This window comes from Falco peregrinus, chromosome 5 (genome assembly GCF_023634155.1).
Source record: "Falco peregrinus isolate bFalPer1 chromosome 5, bFalPer1.pri, whole genome shotgun sequence".
In the NCBI taxonomy this organism is placed as follows: Eukaryota; Metazoa; Chordata; class Aves; order Falconiformes; family Falconidae; genus Falco; species Falco peregrinus.
The window spans coordinates 19,686,259-19,700,511 of NC_073725.1; the positions used below are offsets into that span (position 1 = coordinate 19,686,259).

The window sequence follows — 14,253 nt, forward strand, 5'->3', positions numbered from 1 at the left end:
CATTTGGCAGGTTTACAGCTGTTAGATCTATCTCCTGTAGTTAGTTGTAATGACAAATGGACTTCATTCTCCTGGCTGCTAAAGATCCAGGCAAACAATTAACTTTTTTTGCTAGCTCATCTGATCACTCTCTGCCTTTCAATGTTTCTCTCTTTCTATTCTTTCTGTTCCTATTCACTCAAATGTTTTAATCCAGGACCAGGTTCTGATACAGTGAGCCAGTGCAAGGTCTGTCTTTACAGGAAAAAACTTTCAGGTTTCCAAGCTTAGCCAAGATTCCTGTTAAGAAAATGGATGGTGGTTTTCCTGTTAGGGAGAGAGGCCTTATATAAACACCGTGTGGATGCTGGTGCTCATGCCATAAGTACATTTGGAAAAAAGCGAACCCTACAGTTTGCACTTTTCCCTTCACCTATACGAAGCTGTGCTGACTTTATTCACAAAGAAATGCCATAAGTTGTGTTTTAGTTTCCATATGTTGTCTAGTATTACGTGGTCTGTTCCTTGAGTGTGGGTGCCTATTTATCTCTTGATGTAACCTCATGTTTTCTTTATATGTATATGCAGGAAACTATACGTAAATTTAAAACGTAGGCAATGAGGTAATAGAAAACACACCTAATGCAGAGGGAATTAAGGCCTCTCCTTAGTCTCTCCCATCTTTTTAGTCTCCTTTCTGGGTAAGTAGTTGAAGAGCAATGCAACCCAGGAGACCCCTATTCAACTGCTCTGCCAGTGGAGGGCTTCTGAGCTCCTGCTCCTTCCCTGGGCTGTGATCCCTCCTTCCCTGGGCTGTGATCCTGTGCTTCGGCACCACTGGCCATTATAGCACTTCCTGCCTGATACCAAAGAGAAATGCTCTGGACAAATGATTCCTTAAAGATTATTAAAGCTAAAATGAATGCTAACAGCTGTGACAGACCTACTTGAATCCTGCTATGATGCAGATAAATTAAAAGCGTTTCACAAAGGTTCAAAAAATGACAGCCAGGCCTTCAAACAAAAATTTTAACAGCGTGATCTGCCTCTAAAGAGAGCTCAGCTGCAACTAGGTGCTGGCCATAAGAAGCAGCCACTCAGTCTGGTCAGAAAAACCCAGGCCTTTTTTAAAGAAGATGAGAAAGCTAACCTATTTTTTCTGGCACTGTAGGGAACATGCTGCAATAAATACAATATTCCTGGAGTAGCAATAGAGGTAATGTCATCTGGTCTTTACTACCAGCAGCTGAATTCCAGAAAAAAAATAAATCTCCTTTCCATGAATTATCATCCCTCCAGTACAGTCATACTCATGGCCACTACTGCATATAAAAAAAAAACCAACAACAAAAAAAAAAAAAACCCAAAAAAAAACCCCAACCAAAAACCAAGCCAAACCAACAACAAAAAACAAACACACCCAACAGACAGGAGAAAACTGATATAAATCTCCAAGGTTAGCACTGCACTTGCTCTTCAGTTCAGCAGTGGCCGGTAGCTCTGATTTCTGCTGTAATATGTCACGCTCCTTACAAGTCAGTGCTGCTCTGCTGATACCAAGAGTTGTACCTGCCCTGACAGTAGGCTAGACTAGACAAAGTGAGACACTTCATGTAAATTCCTTCTCTTATACAAGATTCGTGTCCTTTAAAACTCTCTCTGCCTTAACTTGACTTTCCTTTCCCCTTCCTTCTATTCCCTGCCCTCCTGCCTGCCTGCATCCCTCATGCAGCCCCATGCAATGTGCTCTTCCGGTTGAATTCACTGATACTATTTTTTTCAGACAAGGCTTTACAGTTTTTCTGGTTCAAGATCCCTCACTTTCCTACCAAATAAATAATTCCTATTAAATCTGTTGGTATGTTACATCAAGACCAACAGCTCATTTTTTCTCTCAGCACCAAAAAGATGAAATTTGGATACGCTTAATTTATTGGGTGAGCACAAACTCATGACAGTGTTGAAAGCTTTTTGGTGTGGGCTTTTGGTGGTGTTTGGTTTTTTATTAGTTGTTTGTGTGCAGGCTGTCATTAGCAACAATTCAGAGGATGCTGAGAGACTTAAAAAACCCCTTCTTTTAACATTCAGAACAAAAATTGTAGTTATTCAGGAAGTTATAGTCTTAAATTCTCTACCTTTCTGTTCATCATATTCTGTATGTAACTATCTTTTTACATGAAGCCAGCTATCTCAGTATAAAAACACATTCTTGCAGTTCAGGCAGTCATTTAATCTTGAAACTTTGATAGAGGTAATTTGAGGGGGAAATTTTCACAGCTGGTGAGGATAAAAATAAAATGTTTTTGTTTTGTGGGGCTGATCTTGAAACAATAGCTGGCTGAAGACTTTCTGCAGCTTGGAGATTTAGGAAAAAATATGAAATAAATGGATTAGCCTGAGGGAAAAGGAGTCAAAGATGTATGATAAATATCGTACATAACAACTCTTGCCAGTTAACACCTCTAAATATATGTATTTACATTGTCAACTTTTTGAAGGAGTGTTTAGGCCTTCAAACATCTCCATAAAGTGCCAAGTAACTCTATGTCATATATGTGGCAATATTGTTGTAAAGTTCAACAGATTCTTCACACGGAGAGATGGCCTATTCTGTATGTAGGACGCCGAATGCAGTTTTTTCTGGGCAGGACAAACTCATAATAACAAGAAGACAAAAGACAGACTGAGATGGAAACTTTCTGTACTAGTAACAGGTTTCTTGGGAGCTGGGACTACAGGCATAATTTTTCCCAAAATGTTTTGGAAGTACATTTTCAAAATTAGAAAACGACTACAGTATAAGTGTTGAAAGGGATAAACGCATGCCGTAAGTCGCACTTTGAGAAGAGCTTTAATGAAAAATGTGCCAGATCTGGACTGGATCTGGAAATATACAGGTCTGTGCTGTGGTGGACAGTAAGATAACTGGATGCAGAACAAATAACAAGGAAGATGTTATCGAGGTATGAAAAAAATTTTGATTGACACAGCATTTGTTATGCATCTGGTAGCTGCTGTAAGACTAGAACTGGAAATAGGAGATGAAGGAAACTTGGTGGGTACCCAGATGAAGCCCAGAGGAATTAACCAGCTTTGCTCAACCTGTACTGTCAGCTTTTCCCCAGATGCAGGGCTTCAGACCCGAGTGGTACTAGGGCAGCAATAAGGCTCTGCACCAGAACCATGTGGGTCCTGTTGGATTTGCGGTGTCAGAGCAGGCAGTGCCAGGGTGGCTGCTCGCCCCGGCCTCCAGGGTGGCTGGCAAGAGGCAGCCTTCACAGGATGGGACAGTGTCAGTCTTAGGGAGGGGTAAAAAGAAGGTAGAGGGCAGCAAATTGCTACCAAATTGCAAAAATATGCACAAGAAGAGGAAGGGAAGCATGAACAAGAAAACTTGGAAGTGAACAAACACTGCTAATATTCTGTAAGGCGCAAGTTCCTACACCGTCTCCCACTGAGAAGGGTTTGAAATGGAAAGATGGAAGCAAGCTGTAATATTTGGATCTGAATCTGTGCTTGTGAACAGGCAGCAAAGAAGGGAGTGCAGAAACCTGTGGGATCAAATAAGCCATAGTATCTGTGTTTGGGGGCTTTATTTGAGCCAATAGGCCATAGAGCAGCCAAATTCCAGCACTGTGTTTCTGGTTATTTCTTTGATGGAAAAATGAGTTCTCAGAGTTAGAGCACAATGGCTAAGTGGGAAGTTTGGGCAGAATTAATTCACACAAAGCATGAATTTGAAGCAGGTGTCTGGGAAAGACAAAAGAAGCAAGCAGCCGAAACGTCCCCCTGGATCGATCTGTATTTGGTTGTGGAGGAGCAGAAATCGACAGAGATGATTTAAAATAAAGAAGAGGGAATTGAGAAGGGTTAAATAACATCAGCTAAATGACAGGATGCCAAACGTGGCCAGGTGTTTTTTTCACGCTGCATGCAGAAAGCCTTTGTTTTTAATGCATAGTGTAAAACAGTAAAAAAAAAAAAAATCTTTTCAAAACAAAGTACACAACAACCTAGCCAAGCCCCCAAGCCTTTACTAGGGAAACACGCTCACTGAAATCAGCAGGAGTTAGCAGTAAGCAAAGACCTTATGATCTGGCCCAGTTACAATAACTTTGTTGTAGAGCTAAGCACTTACATGTTTTCATTGCAAAGCAATTTTAACTGTAAGTTTGGAACCCCAGAAGTAGGAGTGGAAACACTGACAGAATATTAACTATAATAACTCCCAGTAGATCTCAGTCTTCCTTTTTGTTTTAAGATGGTACAAATGAGATTATACAGTATGTGGGATCTGGTGCTGATGTTAATTTGCCCTCAGTTAGTAACAGCCTCCCTGCCAGATGTATTTCCATATTCGCTGCAAGAGGCATACTACCATTTAAAGTATTATAAACCGGCTCTGGTTAAAAAAAAAAAAAAAAAAAAAAAGGAAAACATGGGTAACATAAATTAGTGGAAAATATTGCTATAGGTACACCAACACTTTTCAGCAGAACACTTGTTTTTTTAGAAAGTCCATAGGGATCACATTAAGCTTTAATTTTTCACAAGGTCAATAGTGGAAAATAACGATGCATGCTTCATAGATGGGCAGACAAGAGGTACAATCAAGGGCGGTTAATCTTACATTCGCAGTCACATTCACTGCAGATTATTCATGAGAAGGTAAAGAAGCAAAACTCAGGCCCTGTTATTATTATTGTTAATGAAAGCTCTCAGCAGGTAGATACCAGTGTAGCTTCTTTCACCTCCGCATGGCTGCCTGGGTTTACATTACTCTGAAATCCAGCCTTTTAATCTCCAAATTTCATTGTGCCACCTCCACCACAGCAAAGATTAGTAAATGACAAAATCAGGAGTTGCCGAAGGGAAACCACTGTTCGATTAAGAAGCTAAAACGGAAAAGAGATATCCAAACAGGGCAGCAAAATGCAGGATTCCCAGAAGGGACTGCAGAGATAACAGTCCAAATTCCTTCCATGTCAAGAGGCCTCATCCTAATGGGGACAAAGCATGGAGATGACTGGCTGTTTAGCAACCAGATGCCTGACATGAAACCTAAAGTACAGAACAAGATGTAGTAAACACATATCCGTCTTGAAACGGAAAGTACAGGGGGGTTAAAAAAAAAAATAATGGAAGGGCTATTCCTAACCATCTCTTGCTTTCTTTGTAAGCTTTCCTGTTGGTTTCAGGCAGAAAGAGTGGAGACGATTCAATTGCCAGACCATGAGAGAGAGGCAGGAGCCACACAGAGGTCTGCAGCTGGTTATTCCACCAGCCGGCTTTCATAACCTGAATTATAAAAGATCTCCTGCCACCCAAGTTGGAACAGGTATTGAGTAGCAGGGAGAATATAATCTTGGATATAAATACAGGATCTGCACTCTTTCTTTCTACCCCTAAGAGGAGCTGCTCTTCTTTTGCTAGGCAAGGTAGGAGAGGAGATCAAAGGGACAAAACATTTTCCAACCCCGATATAAAACAGGCAACAGGCTTTGGTTGTGGCTGAAGGTTGCATATCTGGATTTGTAACGTGTTTTGATTTACGCACATGTTCACAAAGAAGGAAGAATTGACAATCATTGAGCTCAACACAATGAACCCAGCAGAGCTTACTTTGGGACTGTTAAACTGGTTTTCATGAATTGGATGATAAACTTCTGAAAGCTACAGTAAAGATTCTCTGAAAGGTATTGTGAGTTGTTAGCTTGAAATGCTGCAAATCTGAGAAAGGTTCACTGTTCTTCCTCTCTCCTAGAAGCAGGCTGAACACAAAGCATGGTTAAGTAATATGATAATCATTTCCCCCAAACAAAACTTGAATCAAACCCATCAGGAATTTAGAAGAAATGCTAACAGACACTACATCTCTTAGAAAGAGAAATGTAATATGCATTCTTTTCTTTCTAGATTACTCTTTTTAATATAACTTGATTAAAAAGGAGGAATACACCAAAACAGGGCTGTTCAAAAACACAAAAATGCTGTTAGATATAAAATTTGAGAGTTTTGTCTAAATGTGTTGGGAGGGGGGGGGGGGATTTTACTTGCTTTGATAAAAAAGCCTTAAAATTGTCTTAAGTTGACATGCATACAAGTATTACCATATTTATTTTACGTTTCCTCCTTTTTACAAGCTGTTTTAAACCATTTAAATGACTGTGGGGTTTTTTTGAAGTTAATATGAAAATATATTTGGCAGGGAAGGTAGTACGAGCTCAGGGTAAGTCACAATTGCAGAATGTCTAGCGCAGAATTTACTCTTGTTATGCCTTAATACTAAGTAGACAGTTTTGAACATAATGGAGACATAAAAGGATTTCCCTGAAATTTGATGGCAGTTGTATAGTTAATGAATTGTTCGGGTTTTCTCAAATCTGTCATTCCCTGGAGTGCATTACTTTGCCCTGTCACACCTTATGCTGAATTTTTAAAATATATAAAGGAATCTGGAGCACAAGGGAGACTTTTATATGTTTTCAGGCCTTAAAACTTTCAGCACTTTATTCCACATTTGTCTCGTGTATTTGCTAATCCTGGTTCCTTGCAATATTGAAAGAAGGCATACCCAAAACTAGATGCAACAAACTTTTTTAAACCAAAGCAGAGAGAGTGTCGTACAGAATTAACAGGTCTGCTAAGCAAACACACTGTTTGGCTACACGTGCAGGCTGTATCTCTTGATAATTTAGAGGTCTGCTGATTAGAGATGCAAACGGACAGCTGCCAAGGATGTAGTACATCAGGAGAGGGCTGAGAACGTGTGATTCATAACAACATTTGTGGGAGCAGTGACAACTGAGCATCGCATCAGATTTTGTGCTTTCAAACCCTGAAGCTCTTTCAGGGAATTTTGCTGTTGTGCTCTGGCACGCCAATCAGAACATTTCATGGTTAGGACTCTGTGTGTGAAAGCAAATCACAGAAAGAGCCCTGCCTGAAAATATTTATATCCAAGTAGGCTTGGGGATCAATGAGTGGGCTTAAGAAGCAGTATAGGGCAAGGAGGAGACTCTGAGGATAATGATCAGAGCAGCAAGAGCCAACCAGACTAGTTGGAGGTACCCAATAAATCACTACCAATGTTATTGTTAGTTATTATGGAAGATGCCTCCTCTTTGACTAGTCCAATACAATATTTAAGCAGTTTGATTTATTTGGTTTTTTACAACAATAACAAACATATTTGTTCTAATGCCAGCTATGCAATCTGTTTGGGAAAATACACAAATATAATATGTAGCAGATTCTCCAATAAGGAACACTCCCCTTTTGTCTGTAGTGGATTAAAAGGGTACAGCTTCCAAGAAAGCTGGCTAGGGCAAACACAAATACATGATAGGGCCAGATTCGCAGACCGTATAAATCAGCTACAATTGAAGTCAGTTTTGCTAATTCAATTTGTACTAGTAGAGTATTTGTACTATTTATTATTTAGAAAGAAGGTGGTAGAAAAAGAATAAGCTTTGCTCACAAATTTTATCACGGATGCTTTGCCAATAAACAATACCAACCCCTTAAGTGGCTGACATATCCTTTTATCTTGTTAATGCTATAAGACATGGTACTGCTCTCATCAGCAGGCAAACACACATATTATTCATGAAATTGCATACTGGCTTTGGGCATGTCATAATCTCATTTTTGCTCATTAAAATGCCACGGCAGTGCATTTTCAAATCAAATCCAGAAAAAAAAAAATCCCTTTGCCTGTGCTCAAAAATAATTTACTTTTGTATGCCTCAGTTTCAAGAAGAAAATTATGAGCTTTCTGCTTACAAAAAGTAAGTACTTTTGAGCTGGTTCCTTGTTCACCCCCAAGCAGCACAGCTAGCTGAAGCCCAGCAATGCCAGCAGGCCAGCTTGTACCCTGGTAACATCCAGTCCTTTGACAAATCTAGTTAACATCTGAAGTATGTTCTGAGGGTTACTAATACGAATTGAATGTTCCCTGACCCAGAAAATGGGCTGTACTCAGTAGAATAGATGCCATTCATCAAGACTTTTGTTCTTTTTTTATTTGAAAGGCTTTTGGTCTGAGTCCCTTTTGCTAATATCCCGCATACCTGACATGGTCTCCAGTGAATCTACACATCATCTGGACCCTATGTGTTTAAGTCTTTCTTTTATAACAACATGAGAGTCAAATAATTTGGAAACTTGCTCTAAGAAGTTGAAAGGAAGAAGAAAAGGATCCTTACAGAAGGTGGATGTTTATCTCACAGCAGACTGCAATCTGCTGACAGAGCATTTTTAGTCTGCATAGCTAAACAAAAATAGCTACATTTTATAAGAATTGTAGGAATCAAACTGGCTTGATGGCTCATCCCAGCTCTGTTAATACCCTGTATTACTTGTAATCCATCTAATGATATTGTTAACACTAGTGTAAAGAAAGGGATAGGGAAGAGCAAGCAAAATCTTTTTTTTATTGCTGGCACAGTAGCAATACAGCAGACAGCTGATGTCTGAAAATGAGTGTCTGGTTATATGCCCTGTCAGTAAAGTATAGTTGATAAGCCTGGTTTGTCTGTCCATTTCTCCTGCAAGAGAGTTAAGTGTGGAAACATATAAAAATAATGTCCCTGTTAGCCCCACGCTCCACAGAGCCTCTGGTGCTGGCAAGGATGGTTAGCAGTGGCTGAGAAGGGAACCAGACCAAGTATATCAGGAAATAAGCTGATGTGGGCAGACCCCATAAGGGTTACTCTGAATGCCAAAGCTGATGGCCCAAGCAAACTGATACACTATGCTATGCAGTTTGTCCTCCTTGTAGCCACCATTCACTCTGAGATGACTAAGGACGGAGCTTCAGAAAGGGGAATGAAGCGTTTGTGTGTCAGATGTGGGGGAAGTGAGACTTTCCCTGAGCTTTGAATGTTGAGAAGGTGTGATGAAGAAGTGCTAGAGAAATGACAGTGACATAGGGGACACTTATCTCAGCATTTCAGTTTGATTTGGGAGTGGTTTCAAAGAAAATCTCCCAGTTGTTGCTATTCACGCCACTTTGGTCCTTGTTGTGGTGCATAGAGAACAGGCTGCATCACTTGAGGGTTTGCTTGGGCTCCAGGTGTGCACTTAACGTACACCAGGACTGATGGTCTGGGCTGACTCGGAGTACTCTGTGCCCTGAAGTGCGTATGGTGTGTATGCTGCGTCCTCAACAGCCCCAGTTTCATTCTCTAGATCCACTCCTGCTGAGCCATGCTGGCTGCTAATGTAGACAAGCTGTAGAGGCAAGGGAAGAAGAGTTTCTGGATATCAGGGAGCAGTTAGGAGCCTGAATAAATTACTCTGCAGGGTGGACAATTACCTTTTGTAATTGCAAAAGCTAGGGATTGTAAAACAGCTCAGATCACCGATATCTTCCCAACTTCCATGGCAAGCTCTTAAACCAAAATTGTAGGAGAGTTGTGTGCTTCCAACACAAGCCAAATAAAGTCTTAGTGAGGACAGGTGCAATTCCCATCTGCATCACAAGCAGTGGCACCTGGTTAACACAAGGAATGAATTTTAATAACTGTCCTTCTGCTCTCCTGTTTTCTGGTTATAGCAGCTGAAGAGTTGTAGTATATGGGAATTAGGAAGAGAGGAGATGCTGATAAGCTGTGGTTCCTCAGAGTTTCCTGATCCATTGAAGCTTGAACATTCAGTACCTCAGAGGAAGATGGAGATTGTGCTGGAAGATGCTGGGAAGAAAAACAGATTAGTCAAGCTCCAAGGTTGAGCTAATGCATTTATCTCTACCTTGCCCGTGGGGTTAGTATGTGCAGTCACTGAGAATCTATGTGACTGATAAAATGCTTTTAACTAGAGACAAACTTTTGATATCAAGGATTGATGTTTCTGAAGTGTCAATGTTGTGAAGTCTTGTGATGCTCCTAATGCTTCTAGGCTTGTGATGATCACGAGTCTAGAAAAACTTGTGCTTGTGGGATTTTATTTTTATTGAAATGAAAGCTAATTTGTAGCTTTCCTTACACAAGAGAAAATGTGAAAGGCTTAGGAGATTTATCTCAAATATGATTCTTAAAGCCTTTTTGTGCTTGGTTTAGTGTTTTTTTTCAATTCAAATACATGATTTTTTCACTGAAAAGTTGAAGTACTGAGTATGGAACAACCCTAATCACAGGTTTTGCAAAGTTTGGTGGTGTTTCTTCCTAAGATTTAACTTTGAACTCATTCACTCTGCAGAAAGAAATTATAAATAATAAAATTTAGATACTTTTGTCTCTGTTGAAAGAGAAGGTTTCTGTCTCAGACGAATGCTATAGCAGCTATTAGCAGCTGGTGGCATCACAGGTGCATTAAATGTTTGGGACAGATCGAAATCAAGCATCTATCACATGCCTGTATTTAATTACATTTGAAATTCTCCTATAAACAAACAGGGTTAGGCTATAGCAAACTTCAAAATGAGGAGATGGTGATATTTAAGGGAAGTGGTGCTCACTTGGCTGCAGCATAATAACCACTTAAGTTTTTATGGTTTTACAGTTTACACTATCTGTACAACAAGCTGCCCTTGCCTTGCTTGGGCCAACTTTTCCTGAGTAAACAATCACATACCAGTACCGTATTTCACATTCTCTTGTGGGCCTATTATGAAAAAGGAAAGTTGGATCATATTTAAAAACCTGATGCCAATCTTCCATTGCCCTACATACTCTCACTTATGCAAGGTGGGTGTAAAACACTTTAATCTGAGAGGTACTTTTCAGCAGTACCGACAAAAATGTACAATCAGCTGTGCAAAATGCTAAACATTGCTGATGTTCTGCATTTTTGCTTAGTCACTTCTGTACACATATAACCTGTTTTGTATATAATAGCTGCAGAATTTCATGGGCATTTTAGGTATGCAACGCAAGCCGAACATGTAGGTGTCTTCAGCCTGAATGCAAATAAGTGTGAAATCTGCATTTGGGTAATGACTACGTCACCCACCTTGTCTGGAAACTATTTAACAATATTAACACAGAACAGTTCTCAGGGAATCTCAGGGAGGACTATTAGCTTATGCAGAGATGCCTGACAAATCTGTGAATGTAACTTGGTCAACTCATTCCTGAATGTGTGTCCTGCTCTGAACATGGTGGTTGGAGATGCACAGAGTTTGCTTGGTTGCATGCTCATCTGTGTATCCGTGTGGTTGTGCATGTGTAGGCTGGACTACCTGGACTACCCTTCTCTGAAAAAACAGTTGACTTTTCTGCCTGGAGGAGGAAAGGCTGCTGGTACATCCCTTGACTGGGGAGGTACCCCTGTGCAAATGACTGCACAGGAGAAGGGGATAAGGATAGTAAATGCAGAGCTCCTTAAAATATACTGCATACTTTGTGGATATTAGCAGAGCAGTTGTTTCCTGATAAAACAAGTACTATATTGCACAGCTTAGTTGTCTTTCTGTGGCAGAAGCAGCATTTTGAAATTTAATTAACTTCCTGCAGTGCTGTAGAAATGGATGGCAAATCAATAACGAATGCCATTTCAGTCACCTTGTGGTGGTGTAATTCTCTGTGTTTTGCTACACTAATTAGGTCTGACTTCAGTGAGAAACATTTCAGGAGCAAAGGGGTGAATTATTGCTGAGTTCCTGGATGTCACTGGGGAGATGAAGTAATCTCAGTACTGAGTAACCTCAGTGGTTTCAGGAGCCAGTGACTTAACATCCAAGCAGGAGAAGGAATATTTCGCATTTTGCTGGTGCAGTTGTACAGGGGGTTTTGGGCTCAGATAATTCATGACTTAGACTTCAGCTGAAAGAGATTTAGAAACCAGAAACTGCCTTTGCCTGGTAGCTGGCATTCAATGACTTAAATTGTTTTTATTTACACATCCCCCCAGGGACCGGGAGTTTCTTGCAAACAGGTGAGTGTTGGCTTCATTTGGATCCAGGGCTCCTCCTGTGAACCCAGAGAGAGCCGTGGGTGAGAGCGGGCTGTGTGGGATGGGCCCCTGGCTCAGATCCCTCCCTGTTCCCAAAGTCACTGTGGAGAAACAGCTCAGGAAGTAGAATGAAGTTTTCATTCCACTCAGCAAACCCAAACACTGTTAACCAGAGGCAATGGCAGCTCTTTGCCTTTTTATTGGACTTGGGGAGTTTATTGTGAAATGTGAGGAGGAGAGCTGGATTGCCTTCCTTCCCCAAGAAAAAGCTGCTTGTGTCTGAAGGTGGGAGAAAGGTGTCCCCCCAGCCAGGATGACTTGAGGCTCCTCTCTGACAGCATGCTTTCAGCTGTATTATTATAAAGCAAACAGATGGATCAGGAATAGAATCCAGGGAGACCAAGCATTTTGAGGCCACTAAGTCAGTGTGACAGACCAGTGCCATGCTTTTTTGGGAAAGCATGTGAACTCTTTCCCTTTATATTAGTGTGAATTATGATTCCCAATCATCACTGCTTCTAACATAAACAGTTTCTAATATAAACCATTCCTGCTGGTTACCACAGACAGCCTGAGCGGCATGGAAAATTTCAGTTGTTACATCATGTTCGCCCAGGGAATTGCAGCAGTGATTGAAATGATTTTACAGTGGTTGGAATAACACAGAGTGAAAGGTGATATGGTAGCGTTACACTTCAGAGATGGCAAACGTGAAGTGGATGCAGAGCTGGCGTTCCTTTTACCTGGACTCTGCCTGTGGGCCATTGGAGTTGAGAAACCTGCAGGTTTCTGTAGCTGACATCCCGATAGTTTCTGTGCCTCAGGTAGTGCCCTCCTTAGCCTTAGATGGGGGAGGGGCGGGGAGGGTAAGAGGAGCTGTGTAAGGTACAAGACAGTTTACAGGTAAGGAGTTTGAGTTAACAAATTTAAGTTCATAATGCCTTATTCTGACGCTTAATAGTCTGACAATCAATACAATGTAAAAGAATATATGTGAATGTGTGTTAGCTAGTATTAATACATTAACTATCAATTGGCTAGTTGATTATACTGTTACTGCTCCTTAGCCTCCTTTACTTTAAAAAAAAAAATAAAACAAACCAAGAATTTCTCAGTCAAAACTACATATGATCTCTTTTTCTGCCAAATTCAAAAAATTTAAGTATATAAAATACATTTACTGAATTCACTCATCTTGTACTGCCATTGAACAGCTGTTCCTGAAATGGCTTTACAGGTTGCTTAAGGACCATGTGAAGATGAATAACACTTGAAGTTCTCTCATGCTTGAATACAAAGGATATACTCTCCAATGCATACAACTCTCTGCAGTACATCTTTGTTGTCATACCTGAAAGATAAAAACAATAAAAGCATTCATTAGGGCTATCAAGTTTATTGCCCATCAGAAAGCATATGTAGAGTACTTTATTTTCTGATTGGGATGTGTTTTCTTTGCTCTGAAATTGCTGCTTGCATTCTAAAGTGAATTTTGTCATCCAAGGTCTGCCAGTGGCTCCCAGGTTCACTTGCCAACAGCCCACCTCAAAACCAGGACCCTTGCCTTGCTGTTGAAGAGGAAAAGGCAGTAATTGTAACTGGCTTATTTGTTGCAGCTGCAGAAACTGAAACGATCACTCTCCTTCAAGACCAAGAGCTTGCGGAGTAAAAGTGCAGACAATTTCTTCCAGAGGACTAATAGCGATGTGAAACTGCAAGTAGACTTGATGCCTGAGGTGAGCACGAGCACCGGGCAGCTCCCCAGCTCAGAGAGCCAGGCGTCCTCCCCCACCAGAGCCCAGCAGCTGCCAGAAAACAACAAGGCTCACATCTTCCAGGAGCATATCTTCAAAAAACCCACCTTCTGCGATGTCTGCAACCACATGATTGTTGGTAAGATATTATTTTTTTACATCTATGTGAGTGTTTGTGCTAGAACTTGCAGGGTGGCCTTTCCGTAACAGGTGAGCCCAGATGTCTACTTGAGAATATTCATGCAGAAAGGATATGGCCTTATGTCACATCTGCTACAGGCTAATATAAGCTCGATGTTTGTTGACAGGTCTCTTGCCTTGTAGACACAAACTGTTACCACAAATCACAGGTGAGGGTTTCAGCTAGCATCAAATGTCTCTCTTGCTCAGGTTACACTGCGCACCAAGCACGAGCTCTGTTGTACGTTACATAAGAAGCAGCAGAAATCCACCCTGCAAATTTGTGTCTGCTATCCTTACTCTTTCCCACAGCAGTAACTCTCTTGCTCCTTGCCCCTGCCCCCACCCCTGCAGTATTCCAGTGCCCATTCTCCGTGGCAGTGATGCCTGCCTCCTCCAGCTGCCTCACATCTCTCCAAAGCGACAACTGGGCAAGGAGTAGCAT

The 14,253-nt window shown here is 41.0% G+C and overlaps 1 protein-coding gene across 2 annotated transcripts in view; it reads left to right on the forward strand.

The window, feature by feature from the left end:
• STAC (SH3 and cysteine rich domain) overlaps window positions 1-14,253 on the forward strand; it is a 74,833-nt gene that overhangs the window by 11,238 nt on the left and 49,342 nt on the right. For both annotated transcript variants that reach the window (XM_005242204.3, XM_027793679.2), the window contains exon 2: window positions 13,491-13,767. In XM_005242204.3, coding sequence (XP_005242261.1) covers window positions 13,491-13,767 — 277 coding nt within the window. The remainder of the gene's footprint in view (window positions 1-13,490; window positions 13,768-14,253) is intronic.